This window comes from Liolophura sinensis, chromosome 11, assembly GCF_032854445.1.
Source record: "Liolophura sinensis isolate JHLJ2023 chromosome 11, CUHK_Ljap_v2, whole genome shotgun sequence".
Lineage (NCBI taxonomy): Eukaryota > Metazoa > Mollusca > Polyplacophora > Chitonida > Chitonidae > Liolophura > Liolophura sinensis.
The window spans coordinates 2862236-2890101 of NC_088305.1; the positions used below are offsets into that span (position 1 = coordinate 2862236).

At 39.6% G+C, this 27866-nt stretch overlaps 2 protein-coding genes across 2 annotated transcripts in view; one reads left to right on the top strand and one right to left on the bottom strand.

Annotated features, from left to right (window-relative positions):
- Positions 1-1611, bottom strand: part of LOC135477761 (zinc finger CCCH domain-containing protein 13-like) — a 102712-nt gene extending 101101 nt beyond the window's left edge. The window contains exon 1 of the mRNA XM_064757964.1: positions 1138-1611. Within this exon, the coding sequence (XP_064614034.1) occupies positions 1138-1611 (474 nt within the window). The remainder of the gene's footprint in view (positions 1-1137) is intronic.
- The window catches only part of LOC135477763 (calcitonin gene-related peptide type 1 receptor-like), an 84207-nt gene that overhangs the window by 34990 nt on the left and 21351 nt on the right, over positions 1-27866 (top strand). The window contains exons 2-4 of the mRNA XM_064757965.1: positions 13921-14033; positions 19673-19779; positions 20857-20954. Of these exons, the coding sequence (XP_064614035.1) occupies positions 13961-14033; positions 19673-19779; positions 20857-20954 (278 nt within the window). The 5' untranslated portion in view covers positions 13921-13960. The remainder of the gene's footprint in view (positions 1-13920; positions 14034-19672; positions 19780-20856; positions 20955-27866) is intronic.

Sequence of the window (27866 nt, forward strand, 5' to 3'; positions counted from 1 at the left end):
AAAGCATTGTGTAACAATATTTTCTTCTCCGAAAGCCAACGGTATTATACAAAGGAAAAACAGCCGGTTTGACGCTGAAGCCAAGAAGAATAAAAACTGCGGATTATGATATAAACTCATATTACCCACGTTTGACAGGTTAAACACGACATAAACATCGATTGATTGTCTCACAATTTATAGGTTTGTCAGTGGTATCCATTTTCAGAATGGGCTTTCTCAGTGTTATTGTTGAGCAGACCAGTACAGTATACTCTATGGTGTTAAATAAGACCTGGGCTTATATTTATCAAGCAACTTAAGACTTAAATCAGAAAATGCGAGAGCTTAGAAAGCCAAACTCAAAATGGGAAAGGACTCCAAATTTGGTTGAAATATTGTAAAGCAATGACCAATCAGTGTACAAATGTTAAACTTCCTGAAACAAAACATTTTAACTGTTTGATTTTTTTACTTAAGTCTTCAGAAGTGGAATAAATATGATCTCTGCACTGTTTACATATAATCACACAGACAAGCTAGCACCAGTATTCTATGTGGTTCAGTAATCTATGCAATCTATCTTAACACATTGTTTGAGAATTGTGAAGAAGAAAAAATAGTTCTCAGAACTATGACAATTCTCTTGAACATAATAAGAATAATGAATACAATGGTAAACAAGTTCCTGTAACGATATACCGATATAAACCCGATCAAATTCCAGTTACGTGATAATCCATGCGTTGTAGTCCGTAATCAACGGTTAACCGGAAATCTTTTATGCTCAGGGTAAATCAAATGATTTGTGCCCCGAATATTCACAGCAAAACCTGCCGTCCAGAAGATTACAAATGGAAGCAACATGATACAAATACAATAAAATACGATACAAATTGGTCGAAATTAGAAACTGAGACATGACCGATTTTCGTATTTACAAAGATTTGTTATTCTCAAACATGATTGTGACTGTCGCTAGCCAGTTGTACAAATATCCAAGTTTTGATTAATATGCATAGTTTAAATCTTCAAGTTGACTTTTCTCATAAAGTCTGGTGAAATATGCTTATCTTATCATTCTATTGACTGTTTTGTCATGAAGGAAAAGAATAGTTAGTTTGATTAAAGCTTAGATAAAATCGTTAAGTTGTGAACCTGTTCAGTCATGCCTATGGTCTCATGTTGAGGCTGTTCAGTCATGTCTGTCATTTCATGTTGAGCCTGTTCAGTCATGTCTATCATCTCATGTTGAGCCTGTTCAGTCGTGTCTATCATCTCATGTTGAGTCTGTTCAGTCATGCCTATCATTTCATGTTGAGCCTGTTCAGTCATGCCTATCATCTCATGTTGAGCCTGTTCAGTCATGCCTATCATTTCATGTTGAGCCTGTTCAGTCATGCCTATCATTTCATGTTGAGCCTGTTCAGTCATGCCTATGGTCTCATGTTGAGCCTGTTCAGTCATGTCTATCATTTCATGTTGAGTCTGTTCAGTCGTGTCTATCATCTCATGTTGAGCCTGTTCAGTCGTGTCTATCATCTCATGTTGAGTCTGTTCAGTCATGCCTATCATCTCATGTTGAGCCTGTTCAGTCATGTCTATCATCTCATGTTGAGCCTGTTCAGTCATGCCTATGGTCTCATGTTGAGCCTATTCAGTCATGTCTATCATTTCATGTTGAGCCTGTTCAGTCATGCCTATCATCTCATGTTGAGCCTGTTCAGTCATGTCTATCATTTCAGGTTGAGCCTGTTCAGTCAAGCGTATCATTTCATGTTGAGGGTCAAGTAAAAAATCAAGTATATAAAAAGATTTTTTGATTTTACGCTTTAAGGAAGATCTTGACCAGCATTGAACCAGCATATCCCTATCACAGTGTGAGTTAGACTGAAACTATAAAATGTATAGTTGTTTATTAATCCAAGTAATATTCGCAACGTATAGGCCGGAACGTCCTGGGATCAAACCCGGGTGTGGTCAAACCAAAGACTTAAAAAGGGCACTTGTTTCTGCTTCGCTTGGCGCTCAGCACTCAGAGGTTCGAGCAAGGAAACAGGACTGGTTGACCCAGTGTCAGTATATCGTGACTGGGTGAGTTGTTATGTCTGGTGTCTTCGGCATGATACTTCAGTGGCTGCAGCACTCTTATTGTCATGGACTCGCCCTGTCACAAGAAGAAACAGTATATGTACACACACCTAATGACTCCTCGTTGTCATAGGGCAGAGAAATTGTTACGTACGACGTTAAACCCCAAACATAAATACGTACATAAAAGCTGGAAGAGGCTTATGAGGAGAGCGTTCACCAGTACTTGCCACTGTTCCTCATTATCATTAATTACTCATGGCGTGACGGTCATGGCGCGTTGTTACACGAGGTGCGGGGTCAATCCCGTCCTTAGGCAATTTTTGATTCCTCCGCCTTCAATATTCGCGTGGCCTTGGTGGCCATAAACGCAAGACGTCGCTGTTGGGGACGATTTGTGTCGTTTCACATTCGCTGGAGGCCCATTAGCCGTCCGCCCTTATGGCGTATGGCGTTTGTACGTTACGCGTTTCAATGTCACGAGTTTGTATGTTACGCGTTTGTATGTTACGCGTTTGTGCGTTACGCGTTTGCATGTTACGCGTTTGTATGTTACGCATTTGTGCGTTACGCGTTTGTATGTTACGCGTTTGTATGTTACGCGTTTGTACGTTAAGCGTAGGAAAGTTTGATAGCAGGTTATCATATTTTTAAGAAAAATTATCTTTATTATGTTGTTAAACAACAAATAAACTAAGACACAAACAAAAGCCAAACCTTTTGTGGATAATTGTTTATGGATGCTAGGAGAAGACTTCAGCGATGCTATTCGATTGCAGAGTAGCTTGTTGCGTACATGCTGTGTTCGAGGCGGCTATCAGTCAACATCAAAGAGACAGAAGCGAAAAGACCAGAATTACCGATATCCCCGTCAATAAAGCTGTTCATAGATAAATCTGCAACGCCTGTCGCTGATGTTATCGGAGACAGCTCCCCATGGAATAAGTCTGTGGCTATTTTCTCTCGTGTCACGGTAGACATCCATGGGCTTGACAATCATATCCCATGGCCATTGTTAAGATAAAGTCGAATTTTTTTGGTTATGCGCCAAACCTTTCTAGACAGGGTGAAACGGTACAGTTCATTACCAGTGTGTTATAGTTGAATGAATGGACTTGCAGGTTAATCAAAACAATTAACGCTATAGTATCGCCGAGGTTATGTTTCGTCTGCAGTATTTTTTCTTTTGTCTGGATATAGCGCTTTCACTTTCACTTAAAGAGGCCTGTTGAATATATAACGACAACGTCTCTTCATAGTAGGTCAATCTTGTCATTTTGATCTACAATGCCGCCTCACTGAAAAGCAATTCTAACTGGCAATTATTCACTGGACCGCAAATGGACCAGGCAATTACTCATTAAATCGCAATTGGACCTGGAAAATATTCATTGAATCGCAAACTGACCTGAAAAATATTCACTGAATAACAATTGAAACTGGAAAATATTACCTGAAACGCAATTGGGCCTGGAAAATATTCATCGACTCGCAAATTGACCTGAAAAATATTCATTGAATCTCAACTGGACTTGGAAAATATTCACTGAATCGCATGAGAGCCTGGCAATTATTCACTGAAACGCAGTTAGACCTAAAAAATATTCACAGAATCGCTATTGGACTTGAAAATCATTCATTTGAATGCCATGCATACAATATCGACTGTCTTTCCTGAATCAGGGAAAACTGTTGACTGTTTCACTTTTACCTATTCCCAGCTTAATTTAGTATTTACATACTATTTCGTACATATTCGTTTGAGAACTGCTGTTCACTGGATACTGAATCTAATAACCTTTCACCCTCCACCATGTACTGATGCACACGCTCTCGGCTCTTCTCATATTGCATTGCACTTAACCCTCATTATTGTCGTTTCTCTAGAGTCTTTTTGGCGTGACTTCAGTGTGTTTTATGCTGCGTGGTTATGCCTTACAAGATTTGCAGGACGACACATTTCGGCGCGGTTAAAAAAAAAGATGTCTTCAAAATTCATGTATTCCACGGCGTACCAGAATGGTGTTAAATGGTTACCTTTCCTCCGTCTTCGCCTTTTTCATCCGTTCTGGAATATGTAAATGTAACTAACGGATCATTACGATGCCTGTAGGTCTACTGAGGGTATAAATCAGTCGTTCCTTGTAGCCCATGGTTTACTCATTCTCTGAAAGGGATGAAGGGACATATAGACTCCGAAGCCTGCCTGTCACACTTATGACCCGTGGTTTATGTTGAGTAGATTTGCCTTTGTCTCTGGCTATCTAAGTTGACTGAGCTCACACTGGGTTTATACATGTAATGAACGCCGCATATCGCTGATTGAAATAGCCGGCGACAAAGAGTGGACGGGTAACCCGAGGTTTGACATTTTGCCGGCGCTGTTGCAGACTAAAATTGAGAAGACTGACGGATGTATAATGAATTTCCTCATTAAGTTACATATTGTAGTACTGTCCGTTTCCTTAGTAATTACACTGTAAATGTACAGAACAGAATACGCGACAATCGTTATGGCCTATCGCTCGCTAGCTTGAGGTTATCATCACTTTCAAGTTGCTGTCGAATATAGATTACGACAATGTCCAGTCTTATCATTTTAATCTGTAATGCTACTTTACGCGTTAAACACTAGGCCTAGAAACGCTTCACCACGTACCGATCAGGACTTACAGAGTATTATCTTGCACTTAACCAGCTATTTTGTCCCTGTTTCACAGTCGTTTTGGCGTGATTTTAGCACTGAAACTTACTTATGTATAAGATTTCGGTTGAAAGACATATAATCTATTTATTTACGTCGCGGTTCCCAGAAAAAGAAACGATGTCTTTAAAATTCATGTATTCCGCGGCGTACCCGAATGGCGTTAAGTGTGCCTTGCCTCCGTCTTCGCGTTTGACATTCTTTTCTGGAAAACATGAATGTAACTAACGGATCATTACGATGTCTGTAGGTCTACCGAGGGTATAAATCAGTCATTCCTTGTAGCCCATGGTTTACTCATTCTCTGAAAGGGAGGAAAGCACACGTGTATGGAGTGTAAACGCCGAAGCCTGCCTATATGGCCGCCTGTCACACTTTTGGCCCATGACTTACGTTGAGCGGATTTGCGCTTGTCTCGAGCTGCATGTATTTAAGTGCACCATACTTAGAGCGTTATTGCGTGAATTAAAATACATCGTCTAATGTTTTGTGATTTGGGTTAAAAATTCAAAAAAGAAAACGGCTTTTTTTCTGATCGTTATTGGGAAAGATGATTTCAGATAGTCTGTAATACTTTTCCGGGTAACTTAGTCATAGGTGTCAATTTATAGCTCAGTTGGTAAAGACACTTAAATGGCGATTTAGGGTGAACATCAATTTGAAGTTTGCACGAAATCTGACACAAAGCGGATTATGAGAAAAGCTGTCTTGGGGATTATATAGAGTGCGAGGGCATGAAAACAGACATGCATATACCAGCCGTCAACCAAATTGGAAAGAGGTCATCAGGCCTTTGCACATTACAGATCTAGTACTTTGTCTGGCTCTCTGTATATACAGGGAATTTAAGATGACATAAAGTCGTAAAGAAGACGAACGATATCTGGAAAGTCAAGATTTCATAGAAACTGTGACCAGATCCCCCCTGCTCTTGACTCCTTCAGCACGTAACTGCCTTTTCAGCGTAATGTCTACAGTGCTAGTTGCCATGGTAGCTACGAGCACGTAATGGTGCAAGTGTTTCGAGTGTTAACTCACGCCCAAATCTTCAGCGCTCGGCAAAGACAGGATTTAGAAACAGATATTGAGTTCGTCTGGACACAAATTTATTTCCAAAAAGTGAATGTTTTCCTGGGATCCGTATATATTCCGCCATGGTCTACATCAGAAACGTGGTCTGAACTAGATTTGTCACTTTCGCGATTATATAATGCCACTGACCCAGATCGAGATGTTGTGATTCTAACGGGTGACTTTAATTGTGCAGATATCCAATGGCGGTCAACAAACAATGGGTTGAAGCCTTACGGTTGGACCACGGGCCAGTCTGACAATTGCACGGATATTTTAGCTGAACTCACATCAATAACAATGCGACCTGCAACGGCAAGGTGTTAGATTATGTGTGTGCCCGGGGGACGAAGTGTGACGTTTCACTAGCAAAGAATATTGCGAGTTCAAGACAGCAAGCGCAAGTTTCCACCTCGGTTTGATCAACATCTACTAGCCGTTCTTAAAGATAAGGAACAGTCTTATACCATCTACAAAAAGTTCAAAAGTGACATTCATTATTCTAATTTCGCTGATCTGCGAAAATCATTCAAAAAGTTAAAACGGGAAAAATATAAGGAATATATTTCAAATGTTGAGTCAGAAACGGAAAACAACCCGAAGCGATTCTGGGGTTTCGTAAAAGCCAAGCAATCAAACGGCTCAATTCCGGGCTCTGTCAAGTATGAAAATATTGAGGCTAATGATATCAACTCAGTCACAGAGTTGTTTAACGACTTTTTCTATAGTGTTTTTACCAGACCCCAAAAAACGGAAATGCCTCTGCTCTCTGTTCCGTGTGATGACATAATGACCAATGCTACTGTTAATGCCCATGATATATCCTGTTTACTGAATTCTGTAAAAATCCGCACGGCCTGTGGATATGACAATATTTCAGGTCTACTTTTGAAAGAGTGTGCAGAGGAACTGGCCGTTCCCCTAAGCTTAATTTTCAATGCATCTCTTCAAAATGGGTGCTTCTCAACAGATTTTAAGAGAACTAACGTGATTCCAATTTTCAAAAAATGCAACCGGACAGACTTTACTAATTACCGCCCTATATCTTTCCTACCACTCTTCAGTAAATTATTTGAAAAGGCTGTATATGAAACACTGTTTCAACATGTTCGAAACAAAAATAGCCATAAATCAACATGGATTTTTTCGTAACCGCGACACAGTTACCAACCTAGCATGTTATGTTGATGGTATCACTAAGACTTTTGACGCAAAAGTGCGGACCGATGCTGTTTACCGAGACCTATGTAAAGCTTTCGACAGTGTCTCTCATGATATGCTGATACATAAACTGAAGCATTATGGCTTCCAAGACCCACTGCTCAAATGGCTGCGCTCCTATCTCGAAGGCCGTTCGCAAAGAGTTGTTCTACAGGGCGCAGAATCTTCATGAAAGCCGGTATTATCCGGCGTACCGCAAGGGTCTTTGATTGGTCCGCCACTCTTTATTTTATATGTAAACGACATGTCCTCTTGTGTTCGGCACTCTAAATTGTCACTGTATGCAGATGACAATAATTTTACAAACAAGCGTGTACCGCGCAAGAATGTGAGCTATTACAGAATGACCTTGCACGTTTAACAAACTGGTGTTCTGTTGGCAGTTTAAGCTAAACGTGGACAAGTGTTGTGTGATATCATTCACGAATAAGACCAACAAAATTATATCTAATTATAGCATAGACTGACATGCACTTGAAAGAGTTGAGACTGTGAAAGATCTTGGGATAACGTTAACCAGTAATCTGAACTTAAGAGTACATGTCACCAATACCGTTAGAAAAGGTTATAAAATGCTTGGTTTTCTCAAGCGATCGTGTATTTCTTTTACAAAAACCAAGTCACTTGTATCCCTGTACAGATCTTTAGTTCGCTCCAACTTGGAGTATGGGTCAATTATATGGTCCCCCACCCAAAAATATCTCTCAGACAAGTTAGAGTACGTTCAAAAAAAGTTTATCAAATATCTATGTTTTAAAACTAATGACGCTTATTCCTCTGAAATATACAGTGATTTTTGTAAACATTTTCAGCTGCCCACACTATCTGATCGTCGCAGAGCTGCAGATTTAAAGTTCTTACACAAAAGTTTTCACTCTATCGTTGACTCGCCTTATCTAGTAGAGCAGGTCAGCTTTAATATTCCTGCTCGGGCCTTACGACAAACGGCAACTTTCCGGCCTGCGTAAACTAGAATTAACGCTCGAAAACATTCTCTTTTCCCTCGAGCCATGAATTCCTGTAATGACCTGAGTTCTAATCATTCCATAGAAATTTTTTCTTCACAACAATCTTTTAGAAGGTCAGTTCACTCGATTCTTTTTTAACGGTTTTTGTGTGTTTAACATATTTCATGATTTTAACCTCTGATTATAACGGTTTACAATTCTAATTTTTATTATGAAATTTCAGCAAGAATAGTTTTATATATTCACCTATGTTTACACGTAGGCTTATAACATTTCTGTGTCAAGAATGACACCATATGTTTACCTGTGTTTACACTATCTTTGTACAAAAATTGTATTTTACATTTACCTAGCTCTACATACGTGTATCCCTGTTATCAGACCTGTACGTGATCTCCTGGCCTGTTGGCTCGAATATTAATAAACCATAATAAACCATATATATTGACTCAGTCTCCAATTTGACAATGACGTCGAGACCTAATTCGACTGTTTAAGTGGCTTATGGGAACACTCATCTTTGGGATCGTTTACGAATAATGATTAATGCCTGCAATCAAACAAATCGGATAATATGTTAAGCTGTTTGGCGGATTTTGAAGGACGGAAGGCTTGTGCTTGACTACGCGGATAATCCGATTGTGAGAGATGATCTATGGCTTTATTGGGCTATATTTGTGTACAGCGGGTTGAAATGGCGTGGAGTTATCTGATAGGCAGAACAACAGTTTGACGACCTAATACAGAACATGTGATAGACCGTCAGGGTTAGCCTTTGCCTATGTATTCGAAATTTTAAATAAACAAACATTTTATTCTTGCCAAAAGAAACCCGCTCACGCAAAATTTTAAAACTATACACTTTAAGAATTAATCTGTTGAACTTACCAGATAGTTCGTTCTCTGAGTGATGCTAGAATATATTCTGTTATTACTATAACACAACATTGTGTCATATTCAACAGAATTCTTTTATTATAACACAACATTGTTTCACATTCAACAGAATATCCTGTTTGTCTAACAGAATGGTTATGTTGAATTAATAGAAGATGTGTATTATATTTAACAGAATAATCTGTCGCAATAACAGAATATATTCTAGCAATACTCAGATAAAAGACTTTCTGTTAAATTTATGAGTTGAATTTTTTGAGCGTAAGAGTACATACGAGGGATTGCTGGTTACTTTGCTGTTCGAAGACAAACGGTTTTCGTTATTTGGTAGAGACAGGACGGATAATTGTCGATTATGAGATTTTCATCAATGATGAGCGTACGTGGGAAGGTGTTCCAGCAACCTGCGGATTTCGTGGGTTTCCCCAGGACTCCTCCCACCATACTGCTGGCCGCCCTTGTATAAGTGAAATATTCTTGAGTATAGCGTAAAACACCAATCAAACAAACAAAAATAAATCATTAATGAGAACCTCCCAAAACCAGCATCATAAGGGTCCAAACTAAGCCGTCCACCTGCTAAGAACCTCAGTGGCCTATTGGTCAATATCGTTATATTTTACAGCCATGTATTGCTGTTTCCTTTTTTTTTAGGACGGTTCACATCAGATTTATGGCCTTGATTACTTGAAACATACAACGTCAAACAAGTCTCCTGGGTGTTATGTGACTGATAGGAAAGTTCATATTGTGCTCTAAATGATATTATTGTAGTCTCGCGGGCTTTACCGAATCAGATATTATAAAAACAACGCGTAATTTATAGTGACGTGAGACGAGGCTCGTTATTTTGTGAAGGTTTCGGTGTATCGGTTAGACCTTATAACGAAATACTCAGTTGAATAAATGAACTATTGTTAAGCTTTGGGAAAGCACTACGCCAGTCTCTTTTTGTGTGTTGCATTACTTAAGGTTTCCGAATCCTTCATGCAATTTCATGAACTGGGTATCAGAGCTGTTCAAAACTAGGTTGTTACAGGCTCCCTAGAGGTTGTGGGAACGTGTTTATGACAAAACACTTCTGGCGTTCAGGCTGATGTAATATACACTAATGTCACACGACAGACAAGCTGAAGATAGGGAAAATAAATCATCTTTTTACAATTATACTTCTTTATCGAACATTTTCAAGTTTTAAGTTTTGGAAGGTTATGGGAGCAGTAATTATTTAATTAAGCTATCGCCCATGGCCCCGAACTCTGTAATATTAGATACCTAGAAAATCAAAAATCCCCAAAACAGGAAATAGCCGGCTTGAGTTAGCTCTCGGAAGTTTGGAATTTTATTATTATTATTATTTTAAACTTACATTTGTTTTTGCCCTTTTTTATGATTCTATTTGTATGCATGACAGAACTACATGTTTGAGGATCTCAGATAAAATCATTCTCTGGTTGACTGAGTTCACATCTTCATGTGTACTACCCACTTAAAATTAAAGCCCTTATGCACCCCTCAACGAAATAAAATTGTTATACAAACCTCGACGAAATAAAGTTGTTATACACACCTCAACGAAATAAAGTTGTTATACACACCTCAACGAAATAAAGTTGTTATACATACCTCAACGAAATAAAGTTTTTATACACACCTCAACGAAATAAAGTAAAAGAAAGGTAAAATATGAAGTAAGGTTCACCATACAGACAACTGAAATCTATACCTAAAATACTTTCATTTATTTAAGAGTGTCGGAAGGCGTTAAAATATCGGAATACTATGGTGGGCTTTATAAGCCATACTGTCGGTATCAAGGAACTCTGACGTCACATTACCTTTTTCCCTGATATTCACCAGAAAAAAAGGAATACTACGGTGGGCTTTATGAGCCATACTGTCGGTATCTAGGAACTCTGACGTCACATTACCTTTTTCCCTGATATTCACCAGAAAAAAGGAATACTATGGTGGGCTTTATGAGCCATACTGTCGGTATCTAGGAACTCTGACGTCACATTACCTTTTTCCCTGATATTCACCAGAAAAAAGGAATTTTTGACAACATTTTGTCAGTCACCTTTTTCTCACAGGTAAAACGTGCTGTTCAAAAACATTCAGTGTGGTAATTAGAGTTGAAAAAAACTTCCTGTGACGTAAGAATTCCTAAACTCTGATAGAATGTTCCATAAAGCATATTATGGATAGCTTTATGTCGTCTATTTAGTGATGCCTACATCGGTTTTTAGAGGTCTTGTCCTCTATGTGGGGTATACTGGAATCCGCCCGTCCGTGCGTCTGTAGATAAGATTTTGACCCTGCACCCTTGCCAAAAACTGTTCCGTCGATTTCAATGAAACTTACCGCATATCTTGCCTATCTTTTCAACCTGTGCATGCTTAAGGTTAATGGAAATCACGTGATTACTTCCATCATCAAGCCTCATTAAGTCTTTGCCTAACAGTGCTTTTCCATGCATTCAGATTTTGTCCACGCCTCACTTCCGAAAGTACGAACCTATTTCTATGACCCTTAGCATACATCTTCCCTATAATCTAACTTGTGCGTGGTTCAAATTTAATTACACCGGGTAATTACTTTCCTAATTACCCCGTTCATGCACTTAGTGCAATAATCGGAGTTTCATGTACATTGTATTCTCTTCTGATTGATACATTTTCTCCATTCAAACTGCACTGATTGCAGTAGTGCAATCAATGCACACGACGAATGACCCAAGAAACATTGTGTACGAGGCTAAACTAATCAACATGACGTAGTGTAATTTCTATACGGTTTTTTTAAGTTTTCTTTCTTTCATTTTTGGAAATGTTGGGGGATAGAAGGGGATATGTTATTATTGTTGTTGCTGTTGTTGTTAAGCATGACAGAAAATGTGCTTTTCATAGTACACAGCCGGATTCCTTAGCTGTGATTTGCTTCATCTGTCAACGTGAATGGTGCAGTGGGCTGAATCCTGGGTGTTGGGAAGAGACTAAAAGCTTTAATCGCCCGAAAGTGGAGTTCGCTAAATGACAGGGACTAAGGCAGACGAAAAGGGAGTGTTGTACACATCTCGACATTAACTGCGTCTCTGTGCGGCAACCCTACGCCGAGGAATGATGAACGGCTCAACTTACGGGTCTGTTTGCTTCGCTTGGTCGATTAGAAGCGATTTCTGCCCAGAATTAACCAAGTTTAATCCCTCAAAGGGAAGTCTGTGGTAATCTTTCATCGGCACACTTACTTGGCGTCGAGGCTGGTATCTGGCTGTCGTTAGTGCATCGTCAATAAGGGTCGATGGAGTGTTTACCCAAGTCGGCAGCTCCCCGTTGTTCTAGTGATGAATCTTACATATTATAGGGAAGGACAAATTAGACCGATTCCCCTAGCAGGCACTTGACGCCGCTGTGCTAAACCTTGATTGCCAGCTAGGCAGCAAGTTACACTATTAATGGCCTACTGTTAAAGCTCAAGCTTTAGTGGCGTTCACAAGATAATATCGCCAATCAATCCGTCAAACCGGACAACTGACGATTGAAAAGCAGACTTATACATATATGAGACGTGTATACATCACTCGGAGGCCTGACATCTATTCTAACTTGCAAAGTAACTTGAACTGGTTCCAAAGTTTTTGCTAGATTACTTACTTATTTGATTGATTTATCACACAGTAAGGTCAAAGACATGACTCACAAGGGTAACCTTGGCAAACAGACGAGTCGTGAAGGTCAAGACACACAGTGTAGACTGGACGACGAACCTGTCAACCGACTTTACTTTAATACCTTTTCGCCTACTCCTCCCAGTTCTTCACTTCCACAATAAAAGAGTACTTTATGAATGTGTTTTCTTCAAATTGATACAGTTATCAAGAGGGTATTTTCCCGTTAGTAAACCAGCTTTGTACAGACAGCGCTCTACGTTTGAACCGCTGAAAATGCTGGAGAAAAATTGTTCGATTTTCTGAGAAAGTGGCAAACGTGGAGTGCTGGCGGTTTACCAAAAGCTACAGGATGGTAAAGCCGCACAGGATATGTATGAATCATTATTTCTTACAATGAGCTTTATGAGCTTATGAGCTTCATGAAATGAAGTGCACTATTTAGCACCACTGCTCTAACGGCAAATCAGGTTCTCATGCAAATATATAAATTCCTTCTTCAAGTCTAGCTAATGCTGGCATCCTCTTCTCTTCCAGCAACCTATGGATAGTCGCGGGTTTCCCTTGCACGGTTTCCTCCCACCATATTGCTGGCCACCGCCGTAGAAGTGAAATATTCTTGAGTACGGCGTAAAACACAAACCAAAGTAAACAAATAAATCTATTAATATACATGGTGTTATAGAATGTTCGGGGTATGGTATGTGGTGAAGGTTTGTGGGACATAGCTTGCTTAAGGTACGTCCAGAGCCCATAACTGCTAATAGGTATGGCAACAACCTGCTTATTGTCGCCGGTATCTCCCGGGCTCTGTACGGCTTCCACCCACCGCCGCCGTTGGATAAGAGAAATATTCTTGAATAAGGCAGAAAACATCGACCAAATAAATAAATCAAATCAAATAAAAACGTAAATATTAAAATGTCAAATATTTTCTAGGTGTTAAAGTGATACGTGTTTACATGCTGTAACAATATGAGTGCCAACAACTGAAGGCGTTGCGCGGCGCATTGACTGATCGCAAGTTCTAACACGATTTTTAGATTACAAGGCTTTTTCAGCCTTTGTGTTGACTTTCTCTCCCGAAGTGGGAAGGTCTGCCACCAACCTGCGAATGGTGGTGAGTTTCCCCTGGTTTAGTCAAACCATAATGTGGCGGCCGTCGTATTAGTGAAATAAATAAATAATAAATAAATATATGTTTCAACGTTTGTAATATGAAACACACCATGAGGTGTGAGTAACACTAAAATGAATGTACTAAATATACTAAATAACTGTTTCGTACACTAAATCTGACACTTTTCATTCTGTGGTTTCAGATCATGCGCATTGTAACCGAACTCTGGACAGCTGGGGCGGATGCTGGCCGAGACCCCAGCGGGAGAAGTCGCCTCTATACCCTGTCCACCACATCCAGTCTTTGACACCTCCAGTAAGTAAAGTTTTTATCCATTCAATCTCTCGTTACCGAACATATTACCACAGGACAATGTAATTAAAGGACTTATAGCTCAATTCTTGAGCTCACAATTTCCCTTACTGTTGTTTAATATATGTTCTCAATACTGTTGTGGGGGCCTCCGTGGCTCAGTTGGTTAGCACGCTAGCGCAGCGTAATGACCCAGGAGTCTCTCACCAATGCGGTCGCTGTGAGTTCAAGTCCAGCTCATACTGTCTTTCTCTCCGGCCGTATGTGGGAAGGTCTGTCAGCTACCTGCGGATGGTCGTGGTTTTCCCGGGCTCTGCCCGGTTTCCACCCACCATAATGCTGGCCGCCGTCGTATAAGTGAAATATTCTTGAGTACGGCGTAAAACACCAATCAAAAAAAAAATCAATACTGTTGTCGAATCCCTCTGTCTTCATACTGAGCTATAATTCTTCTTTCGTCAGTTTACATTTGTGGAACATCCACTCACTATGCAGTTGCTGAATCCCTTTGTGTTCATACAGCTATTCAATACACCGATTCTTCTTTAATTTACGTTTGTGAAACATTCATTCTTCGTACAGTTGTTGAATCCTCTCTTCATGCAGTTAATGAGCATCAACTCTCCTTTAATTTATATTTGTTGAAAGTCAATTCTCCATACAGTTGTTGAACCCGCTGTCTTCAAACTGATGTTGAACGCCAATTCTTCATCCTGTTGTTGAACTTGTTGTCTTAAACTGTTGTTGAATGACAATTCTCCATATCCATGCAGTTGTTGAACCCGCCGTGTTAAAACTGTTGTTAAACGTCAATTTTCCATGTAGTTCTCGAAGTCATTTCTCTCTAGAGTTATTGATCCATCTTTCTTCGCACAGTTGCCAGGTACCTGGCGTGTGACTCTGGTTTTCAATCGGCTAAGGGCGGGTTCTGTCACTCTTATACACTTAACTGAAGCAGCATGAGATGGAATCGAATAATCGACCTTACTGAAAAAAACGGGCCTGGCAGTTAAAGAGGAGACTCTGAGCCAGCGAGGCCAACAAAATGACGCTTAAAATAGGTAATTTCGGCATCCGTGGCAGGTGCTCTCTTAACAAGCTTGTTTAGCTTCATTTCTCTAAATGACAGACCTCTTATAATTTCCTAATTACGTAAATTTGCTAAACACTTGAAAATCATCATTTCAGTAGACCCTATTTACAACGTTAGGCATGAACCATAACCAAATAATGAGTGCTAAAAACTTCTTAGCGTCAATTTATAGTATTGAATAATAAGATTTACCCGTCAATTAGATCTTGTAAGTGTATCGCTGAGTAAAGAACTGAATACACATAAAATCATATCTCTGTTTAATACATTTTTTTAAAAATTTGATTGATTTTTTTTTTGATTGGCGTTTTACACCGTACTCAAGAATATTTCACTTATACGACGGCGGCCAGCATTATGGTGAGTGGAAACCGGGCACAGCAGAGGGGGAAACCCACGACCATCCGCAGGTTGGTAGCAGACCTTCCCACTTACGGCTGGAGAGGAATAAAATTTGATTGACGTTTAACGCCGTACACTGAAAAAAAAAACAATTTAAACATCTCTTTGCAACAAATAATAAACGGGCTAATGTTTAATTGTAACATATTTAATATTTAAACACTTAAACCTGTTTATCCAACAACTGATAATAAGACCCATTATCATGTTGATAATATACATTGAAAACTTTAAATCAATCCGTTAAGCAATAACTCATTCAATTTACTACATGAATTATTGCATTTGTACTATAAATTATGAGTATTTATGAAATACTGCATGTAGTCATAAAATAAATCAATATATTTTTGAAAACATACGAGTGTATTTTAAAAGTAAACACACCTTGAACATGTTAAAAGTAATCATTTATTATAGTGTATGCACGTGCTACCGTTCAAAATAGTTTATGAATTTCCTAAAATGTATAAAACGGATCAAATTATCGCTTTTTGAAACTTTGGAATCAATTAAAGCTGTAAATAGTATAAGTACGAGTCCGATATTTACTGAAAGGCATTAATTTGGTAAGCACGTTTATTATCTGATGCAGAGATACGTGTAATGATAAACATTCCGTTTTTTCAGTGTACTAAAGACATTTCAGACATTTTTAGCATTCAATTTGAGTTCTGGAGGCTCGAAAATCATTCGTAAAAGGGGAAAATGAAAAATTATATAAAAAGTTGTATTCGACAGATTTTCCTAGTATGGGTGACGTTCAAGGGCATGCCGTCCCGGAAACATGTTCCGTGTGCTCGATGTTACTTGTTCGTAAGAAATCACTGTCTATGCGCCATCAAGAAGAGACACTGATGCGACAACCGAACGCGTAAAGAGTCCAAACAATATATATTGTACACATGGCAAATTTGTCGTTTTTAAGTCTACAGAAGACGGGGACAAAACCATGAACGCTTTAGATTATCGCACAAGCTGGCCCAAATAGTGGCGAAGAAAACCATGTAAATGTAGATGGACTGGTCGTTCGTTGAGATTAGAACGAAACTGGTTACATCTGCTTTAACTCATAGCACATGATACATGAAATTTAACGGCAAGTAAATTTCAATGCAGAGGTCTTTTCCACTGACACGAACTTTTGTTTGGGCCTGTTTTAGCTACAAATATACATCATGTATTCAAACCTTGTTACACTGTTATATCTACGCGTTGTCTGGTTTTTATTTGTACCAGTGAAGATACCTATGTATAGCGTTCCCCAACCTCTTCCGTTAATTAAATTTAACCCTACGATTCTTCCACGGCGCGTCAGCCGTATAAGTCTAAACTCCGCATTAGCCCGTGATCGCCAAAGCCTAATCTCCGACCGTGCTAAAGATCCGATGTCCCCCAGGGAAAGTGATGGTATTATCTCAATTAGCTGTCTATACTCACAGTCTTATTCTGGCAAATTACTTGAAGTCAAAGCTAAGACCCCTATCAGACTGACCCCAGATATTCTGATATTTCCTAATGGCGTGATAGCTCAACATTTTACCAATGCACAAACCGATTACGAGCTGTGTAAAATTACGCCCCTCTCCGCTGCACCGCCACAGGGACCTTTTGAGCAACGCTTTGGGATGAAGTTCAAATTTTAATCTTCATTACAACCCAAAGTAATTTGAAGCAGAATACAAAAAGGTCGTCTGAAATTGGACTACCAATGACTCGTCTAAAATTGGACTTCCAATGACTTGTCTAAAATTGGGACTACCAATGACTCGTCTAAAATTGGACTACCAATGACTCGTCTAAAATTAGACTACCAATGACTCTGCAATTTGAAATTTGACAAATGTGTCTGATTGTTATGACTATGTTATGGCAAATCGACAAATGTGTCTCAAAAGTATCTCATGTGAACTTTATTGTTTCTTCAGACAAGTCCCCATAATGATATCATATTTGTCTGCAAGAATTATTACTGCAAGGTTGTTGTGGAGGAGCTTAATGTCACAACAACTGCCGGCGCAACATGAACATATTCCATAACGACCTATACTCTGGAAGAATTATTTAAGAAACATCAGCCCTTTCTCAAACAGAGGAGAATATCCGTACTTTCCGTCACACCGACATACTGCAGCTTTACTGAATTCCAAACATGCATAAATCCCCATACAAATCCCGCTTTATTGCGGGATCGAGACGCTGTACTACCAAACTTGTATCCACCTTTCTTACCATTTCGGAACAAGTACTGTTGTGCAAAAGCAAACAACTCAGGCGTCAATTGTATGTGGATACTTAAAAACCCTAAATGTCTCACTGAAGAAGTAAAATGTCTCACTGAAGAAGTAAAATGTCTCACTGAAGAAGTAAAATGTCCTCACTGAAGAAGTAGGCGGGTCTAATATACATACCGAATCAGTACATATCTACTTGGGAGTTCTCAGCTCGCTATAATACCATTTTCATACGGATTTAATACATAGAATTACGTCACTAATTGTTTCAGTGTTTAATAAAGCCGGTCACCGCTATATTAACGTCAGGGCAATACAGCCTTGCTCAGTTCCACTACATACAAGGGATACATTCATTTCCATGTTCATTGAGTTACTTGAATTTCTCATTAACAGCATCTTGTGTGAAATAAGGGAATCCATATATCAACAGGGTTTTATGATGGATACAAATTGTGCCCCCTTTTTGTCGACCCATACCTGTTCTCGTATGAATAGGACTAAATACAGTAATCATCACCAGGTCCGATTTTTCTCATTCACTAAACGGTATATTGGTTATCTGTTAATCGTTAAACAATCCATATAGTGTATAGCAAAGTTTGTCAAGGATATTTACCCATTTTCGCTCGATTTAAAGAAAACCTCAAACTCTCCAGATAGTACATCTTATCTAGACCTATATTTGTACAAAGACCAAAACGGTTTCCTCTCTTGCAGACGTTACGACAAGAGGGATAGATTCAGTTTTGACACTGTAAATTATCCTTACTTGGACAGCAATACACTCCAAATAGCGTGTGCATATCTCGCCTTGTAGCATTGGTTAGATCCTGCGTGTTGTGCGACGATTTCAATCCACGTCACAGGTTATTACTGCAAAAACGAGAGTGTTAAGGTTATTCCACCAAGCCCCTTCACTCCAGCTTATACAATGAGTACAATTCTCTTGTAAGTAAATATGGACAAGGCGTCCAGAATTGGTGGTGCTCTGCTTCATGATTGCGCCTAATTCTGCTTAACCTGGGTCTAAGGGATGTATATTCATCGTATTGAATTAGATCGCCACGTTGGATATATGAACAGTTGCAATCAAAGCACAACTGAGATAGTATGGTTCACGATTTGAACACCGATTTTACTCAGTTGCCTAGAAAGACCTGTGTCATTCCAACATCATTGTGGCTGTCCACAATACAGTACTTCTGCACTGGCGGAACCGACATGTATAGGTCGGAATGATTGTAAGAAAATAAATGTTATAAAACTCTACGTCTTGAAATGTTATTGAATGAACTATTGTTTAAGAGTTTGCTCGACGTTACCGCCTAAGTATCTAATGTACGTCGAGTGTGATTGGCCCATGATAGATATAACATGAAACAGTCGACAGAACCCTGTTTTGTTTTGAGGTGCGAGTGACCCGACATCGTGTTTAAGGTAGCTCTAACATAGCGCGTCCCATAGCGTAATAGGAATTCCAATTTAAAAGTTGCTCTATAGAGTTACCAAGCACCTGACAAAAGTGTTTGTGGCCGTTTATGTCTGTTACCACCCTTTATCCGAAATTACTCGAGCTGTATTATGTGTTGTCGTTTCTTTTAAAGTGCTGGAGCCCCAAGCTCCACTTTCCACGCCCCCTCCTCCCCCCCCCCTCGTCATCATCGGAAATATACGTATAAAGTTAAATGTTTATATGAGTATAAGTCTATATGAAGGATATACTCATTACGAAAGTCCGTCAATTATGAAATTGCAAAACAATTATGGAAATAATCGTATATCCATTCGCAAGTTTCGTGATACAAGACCGCTGAAGCCCATGCTTATCATGTAGTGTTGGAGTGCAACACAAGTCACCAAAACATGGATATCCCAGAATGCCATTTATCCGCTAAGTTTCTGTTTTGTAGGATTTGCTCACAAAGAATGCATGGAAAACGGAAGCTGGTTTGTGGATCCGGAGTCCTTAACGGAATGGGCTAATTATTCAGAGTGCATCAACCAGGAGACGCACATGGTGAGTGTGCTTGATACAATGATAACCTACGGGAAGGTATATTTTATTGTGATTTCATGTTCGAGTGAATGTCGTCGTCATATGAGTGAAAAATTGTTAAGTACAACGTTAAACCCTAAACACTCACTCACACACTCGAATAAATGAATGAAAATTGATTGATTATGGCTTAAAGTCACGTTGGCAATATTTCAGCCGTGGCGCGAACATGTTTTAAATCAGGAATAAGTGAATGGTTTTTGATGTGATAATGAAAACATTTATAATGTAATGAAACAGACGGACATCCTTAAGACCATTTAGAAGCACTAAACCCTCGTTAAAGCTCGAAAATCAACGTTCATATTCAAATCCGATACATTTGGCAGATGTGTCTAAAGTGATCTTCACCTTCGGAGATACCATCGAAAAACAATTTTCGGAGTACGGCTTCAGCCCCGAATTCACGTTGCATTTAGCGTTCAGTTTAACTAAAGAAACGAGAAAAATGACCTGTGTGCAGGCGTAAGCTGCGACGCATGTGCGTTTGAAAACTAGACCCCCGAGGTCAAAAACATGAAGGTCACTTCAGAAAGGAACAACAACCATGCCATTCTCCCAGAGAGCTGTTAGTCACAACGAAATGCAAGATGTTTTACTTCAAGGCATTAAGAGTATATAGTACGTAAGTGTGTTCCTTTATGAGCTTGTCGCATTGAATTTGCTGGGAGTAAATGTGTTTTTTTAGCTTTCCTTTAAACATTGTATCTGTTAGATGTAAATGTGTTGCTTTTTGAGCTTTGCTTGTAATATTGTATCTGCATAGTGTAGATGTGTTGATCTTTTAGCTTTCCTTGTAAAATTGCATCTATTGGGTGAAATGTGTTCCTTTTTTAGCTTTCCTTATAACATTGTATCTTCTGGGTGTAAATGTGTTGGTTTTTAGCTTTCTTTGTGACAGTGTATCTGCGGGATGTAGGTTTTTTTTAGTGTTTTTAGGTTTTGGAGTGTTGTCCAGGTTTTTGAGTGTGTTTAAGTTTTTGAGTGTATACGAACTATCCTAACCGGTTTAACTGGATTTCCGTGTTCGGGTTGCAGTACGAACCTGACTACGGACCGATTCATGCTTTTGTTGGAGGGTACGCCTTGTCCATTGTTATGCTACTTGCAGCCACAGCCATCATGTGCTCCTTCAGGTACGTATATAACATTATACATCTGGCAAAAAAACACGGTCAAATGCTTTAGTCAAAAGTTGATCATATGAAAATGGATTATTTAGTGAACTTCTAAGAAAACCATCAAGTGGTTTGGCAATGTTACTGACAGCACGGATCTTGATCTCATGAGGTTGTGATGTTTGTAATCTGCCCTTACATCCACGGGCATCAAACTGTGATCCATTCCAACGACTTACTATACGCAATTTATACCAGGTTCCCAGTAACGCATGAGATCCTACCCACCACTCACTCACTCACTCATACCAGTGTATATGATGTCATACCAGTGCATATGACATCAAACCAGTGTATATGACATCAAACCAGTGTATATGACATCAAACGTGTAAAGCTGAGAAAAGTAAGTAACTAAAATTGGCGATTTATGAACCACCATGTTGATATTGGTCCTGAAATAGCTGACGTATAATAAAAGACTTACAGCACAGTGAATGAAACGGGAGCAGCGACGAAATACAACCTCTAGTCATATACCAGTGCAGCGACATCATCGCGGTAACAAGTAAATGGTCACACGTAATCGGTGAAATACAACTTCCAGTCAATTTACCAGTGCAGCGACGTCATTACGGTAACAAGTAAATGGTCACACGTAATCGGTGAAATACAACCTCAAGTCATATACCAGTGCAGCGACGTCATCGCGGTAACAAGTAAATGGTCACACGCAATCGGTGAAATACAGCCTCCAGTCATATACCAGTGCAGCGACGTCATCGCGGTAACAAGTAAATGGTCACACGTAATCGGTGAAATACAACCTCAAGTAATATAGATAGATAGATAGATAGATAGAGCTTTATTTCAGACTGAATTGTCCATATAAAAAAAAGATAAACACACACACACACAAAAAAAAAAAAAAAAATTAATTATATACACATAACATTGGCGACATATACCGACTTCACATCAGTATAGTAAAACTGACCACCTCTCCTGAAGCCGAGATGTTATACTGGCGTCACTATTTAGGAGTTTTATTACGATGGAATTGTCAGTAAACATAAGTCTCCGTCTGAAACAATACACTGACCTGCGCAGTAATTCACCAAAGGAAGGTACACCATTAATGCAGAACATAAAACTGGCACTACAATCGCGCCTGAAACACATTAACCATCTAAATGCATTATTGTAAGTGACCCGTAATGAGCTTATAACCTTTTTCAGAAAAGTACACCAAAGCTGACAACAGTATATATTGCAACAAAAACTACGAAAAAGTTGTACTTTAACAAGCTGAGTACAAGAACTAAACTTACGTATCAACATGTTGGCTCTAATACAGAGCTTTCTTTTCTGAGACAGAATGTCCGCATCATCAGACAAATTGTCAGTAATAATGTGCCCAAGGTAAGTATACGATTGGACATAGGATAACAATCTTTCATTAAGGTACAAAGGCGGGGGATTGAAATCTTTATACTTTTTAGGTTTAATAACCAAACACACAGTCTTACGGGTATTAAAAATTATGTCATGGGAAAGAGCATACTCTTCACATACTTTAAAGAGAGCTTGCATTGCTTTTGCAGACGGGCAGATTATACATATATCATCGGCGTAGATAAGGTGATTGATAAATATACCTCCAACATTACATCCAACACAACTATCGGACAGAGCAACGTCCAGTTCATGGAGGTATAGGTTAAACAGAGTAGGTGATAAAATCCCCCCTTGCCTAACTCCGTTTATGATACGGAAAGGGCTCGATATGGACGATCCCCATTTAATACTGAACTCTTGGGTATTAAACCATACTTCGAGAAACTTTATAATACATGGAGGTACATTACGATCAATCAGTATATACCAGTGCAGCGACGTCATCGCGGTAACAAGTAAATGGTCACACGTAATCGGTGAAATACAACTTCCAGTCAATTTACCAGTGCAGCGACGTTATCAAGGTAACAAGTAAATGGTCACACGTAATCGGTGAAATACAACCTCAAGTCATATACCAGTGCAGCGACGTCATCGCGGTAACAAGTAAATGGTCACACGTAATCGGTGAAATACAACCTCCAGTCATATACCAGTGCAGCGACGTCATCGCGGTAACAAGTAAATGGTCACACGTAATCGGTGAAATACAACCTCCAGTCATATACCAGTGCGGCGACATCATCGGGGTAACAGTAAATGGTCACACGTAATCGGTGAAGTACAGCCTCCAGTCATATACCAGTGCAGCGACATCATCGCGGTAACAAGTAAATGGTCACACGTAATCGGTGAAATACAGCCTCCAGTCATATACCAGTGCGGCGACGTCATCGCGGTAACAAGTAAATGGTCACACGTAATCGGTGAAATACAGCCTCCAGTCATATACCAGTGCAGCGACGTCATCGCGGTAACAAGTAAATGGTCACACGTAATCGGTGAAATACAGCCTCCAGTCATATACCAGTGCAGCCACGTCATCGCGGTAACAAGTAAATGGTCACACGTAATCGGTGAAATACAACCTCAAGTAATATACCAGTGCAGCGACGTCATCGCGGTAACAAGTAAATGGTCACTTGTAATCGGTAAAATACAACCTCCAGTCATATACCAGTGCAGCCACGTCATCGCGGTAACAAGTAAATGGTGACACGTAATCGGTGAAATACAACCTCAAGTCATATACCAGTGCAGCGACGTCATCGTGGTAACAAGTAAATGGTCACACGTAATCGGTGAAATACAACTTCAAGTCAATTTACCAGTGCAGCGACGTCATCGCGGTAACAAGTAAATGGTCACACGTAATCGGTGAAATACAGCCTCCAGTCATATACCAGTGCAGCGACATCATCGCGGTAACAAGTAAATGGTCATACGTAATCGGTGAAATACAGCCTCCAGTCAATTTACCAGTGCAGCGACGTCATCACGGTAACAAGTAAATGGTCACACGTAATCGGTGAAATACAGCCTCCAGTCATATACCAGTGCAGCGACGTCATCGCGGTAACAAGTAAATGGTCACACGTAATCGGTGAAATACAACCTCCAGTCAATTTACCAGAGCAGCGACGTCATTGCGGTAACAAGTAAATGGTCACACGTAATCGGTGAAATACAGCCTCCAGTCATATACCAGTGCAGCGACGTCATCGCGGTAACAAGTAAATGGTCACACGTAATCGGTGAAATACAGCCTCCAGTCATATACCAGTGCAGCGATGTCATCGCGATAACAAGTAAATGATCACACGTAATCGGTGAAATACAACCTCAAGTCAATTTACCAGTGCAGCGACGTCATCGCGGTAACAAGTAAATGGTCACACGTAATCGGTGAAATACAGCCTCCAGTCATATACCAGTGCAGCGACGTCATCGTGGTAACAAGTAAATGGTCACACGTAATCGGTGAAATACAGCCTCCAGTCATATACCAGTGCAGCGACGTCATCGCGGTAACAAGTAAATGGTCACACGTAATCGGTGAAATACAGCCTCCAGTCATATACCAGTGCAGCGACGTCATCGCGGTAACAAGTAAATGGTCATACGTAATCGGTGAAATACAGCCTCCAGTCATATACCAGTGCAGCGACGTCATCGCGGTAACAAGTAAATGGTCACACGTAATCGGTGAAATACAACCTCAAGTAATATACCAGTGCAGCGACGTCATCGCGGTAACAAGTAAATGGTCACACGTAATCGGTGAAATACAACCTCCAGTCATATACCAGTGCAGCCACGTCATCGCGGTAACAAGTAAATGGTCACACGTAATCGGTGAAATATAACCTCAAGTCATATACCAGTGCAGCGACGTCATCGTGGTAACAAGTAAATGGTCACACGTAATCGGTGAAATACAACTTCAAGTCAATTTACCAGTGCAGCGACGTCATCGCGGTAACAAGTAAATGGTCACACGTAATCGGTGAAATACAGCCTCCAGTCATATACCAGTGCAGCGACATCATCGCGGTAACAAGTAAATGGTCATACGTAATCGGTGAAATACAGCCTCCAGTCAATTTACCAGTGCAGCGACGTCATCACGGTAACAAGTAAATGGTCACACGTAATCGGTGAAATACAGCCTCCAGTCATATACCAGTGCAGCGACGTCATCACGGTAACAAGTAAATGGTCACACGTAATCGGTGAAATACAACCTCCAGTCAATTTACCAGAGCAACGACGTCATTGCGGTAACAAGTAAATGGTCACACGTAATCGGTGAAATACAGCCTCCAGTCATATACCAGTGCAGCGACGTCATCGCGGTAACAAGTAAATGGTCACACGTAATCGGTGAAATACAGCCTCCAGTCATATACCAGTGCAGCGATGTCATCGCGATAACAAGTAAATGGTCACACGTAATCGGTGAAATACAGCCTCCAGTCATATACCAGTGCAGCGACGTCATCGCGGTAACAAGTAAATGGTCACACGTAATCGGTGAAATACAACCTCAAGTCATATACCAGTGCAGCGACGTCATCGCGGAAACAAGTAAATGGTCACACGTAATCGGTGAAATACAACCTCCAGTCATATACCAGTGCAGCGACGTCATCGCGGTAACAAGTAAATGGTCACACGTAATCGGTGAAATACAGCCTCCAGTCATATACCAGTGCAGCGACGTCATCACGGTAACAAGTAAATGGTCACACGTAATCGGTGAAGTACAGCCTCCAGTCATATACCAGTGCAGCGACGTCATCGCGGTAACAAGTAAATGGTCACTTGTAATCGGTGAAATACAGCCTCCAGTCATATACCAGTGCAGCGACGTCCATCGCGGTAACAAGTAAATGGTCACACGTAATCGGTGAAATACAGCCTCCAGCCATATACCAGTGCAGCGACGTCATCGGGGTAACAAGTAAATGGTCACACGTAATCGGTGAAATACAACCTCCAGTCAATTTACCAGAGCAGCGACGTCATCGCGGTAACAAGTAAATGGTCACTTGTAATCGGTGAAATACAACCTCCAGTCATATACCAGTGCAGCGACGTCATCGCGGTAACAAGTAAATGGTCACACGTAATCGGGTGAAATACAGCCTCCAGTCAATTTACAGAGCAGCGACAGCAGCGTGATAACTGACAACAGTCACACGTAACCGGTGAAATATGGCCTGCCATTACTGACGAGTGTAAAGTTACTTTAAATAATATTGACAAAAATTTTGCCTTCTGGAGAATATCAAGGAAAATCGTGACGTGATGTCAAAGTACCTGGTCACGGTCTGTGTGGTCGTCAGTATACAACCCACCGTGCACTAAGCAGATGTAATCTATCGGTTTACCGTCTAAAACTAAAAGGTTAGATGTGTAATGTTATCAGTGATATAAACCCAACGATTGATAGTGGGAAAGGCGGAAGCAATTATAAACTTAAATTAAAAGTGTGGGAAAATTTAACACTTTATGAAAAAATATGTTTTAATCCAAAACTGTCCTAATGTGGAATTACAACTGTCAGTTGTTGTGGTTCCCACCTTCATAATGTATGAGTATATATTTTGCATGTGCTTATACAAAATTCGTGGTTGTCTCGGAATTGGTGAAAGGTTGGCTTTTCGAAACTCTAACCTAATAATGGGCTTATGGTGTAAATTTCTTTATTCTTTTAGTACGGTATCACTCAAACGTTGCTCTCTCTGTGACTTGAGTATAAGTAATGATAAGTCACACTAAACCGATACATGATGACGTCACAGTGCATCAGGAGGTACAATATGTATATATGTATGCTTGGGGTTTACGTCGTACTTAACAATTTAACATTTCATATGACGAAGAGGAGTCAAACTACTGTTTTTAAAGTCTTTCGTATGACCCGACCCGGGATTGATCCACTTAGAACGAAGTGAACGTTCTGACTATAAGGCCAGCGAAGCGGTGATATAAGGTACAAGTCAGATAGCAGTAACGCACTATTAAGGAAAAGTTTGTGTTGGTAAGCGTTTTAATGAGTTTACATATTACTATATGTATATGTAACAGGTTAAATGAAACAATAGAAATGTCTTGTATTGTTTTCTAGACAATATGAAACTCAATTTTTCTTTCTCGTAACAGTGGAAACAATGGACATGTCTTGTATTATTTCCTGGACAATATAAACCTCAATTTTTCTTTTACGTAACAATAGAAACAATGGACATGACTTGTATTATTTTCTGGACAACATAAAACTCAGTTTTTTGTAACAATAGAAACAATGGACATGTATTATTTTCTAGACAACATAAAACTCAGTTTTTCTCTTTCGTAACAATAGAAACAATTGACATGTCTTATTTTCTAGACAACATAAAACTCAGTTTTTCTCTTTCGTAACAATAGAAACAATGGACATGTATTATTTTCTGGGCAACATAAAACTCAGTTTTTCTCTTTTGTAACAATAGAAACAATGGAAATGTCTTGTATTTTTTTCTGGACAACATGAAACTCGGTGTTTCTCTTTCGTAACAATAGAAATAATGGACATGTCTTGTATTATTTTCTGGACAACATAAAACTCAGTTTTCTCTCTTTTGTAACAATAGAAACAATGGACATGTCTTATTTTCTAGACAACATAAAACTCAGTTTTTCTCTTTCGTAACAATAGAAACAATGGACATGTATTATTTTCTGGGCAACATAAAACTCAGTTTTTCTCTTTTGTAACAATAGAAACAATGGAAATGTCTTGTATTTTTTTCTGGACAACATGAAACTCGGTGTTTCTCTTTCGTAACAATAGAAATAATGGACATGTCTTGTATTATTTTCTGGACAACATAAAACTCAGTTTTTCTCTTTTGTAACAATAGAAACAATGGACATGTCTTGTATTATTTTCTGGACAACATAAAACTCAGTTTTTCGTAACAA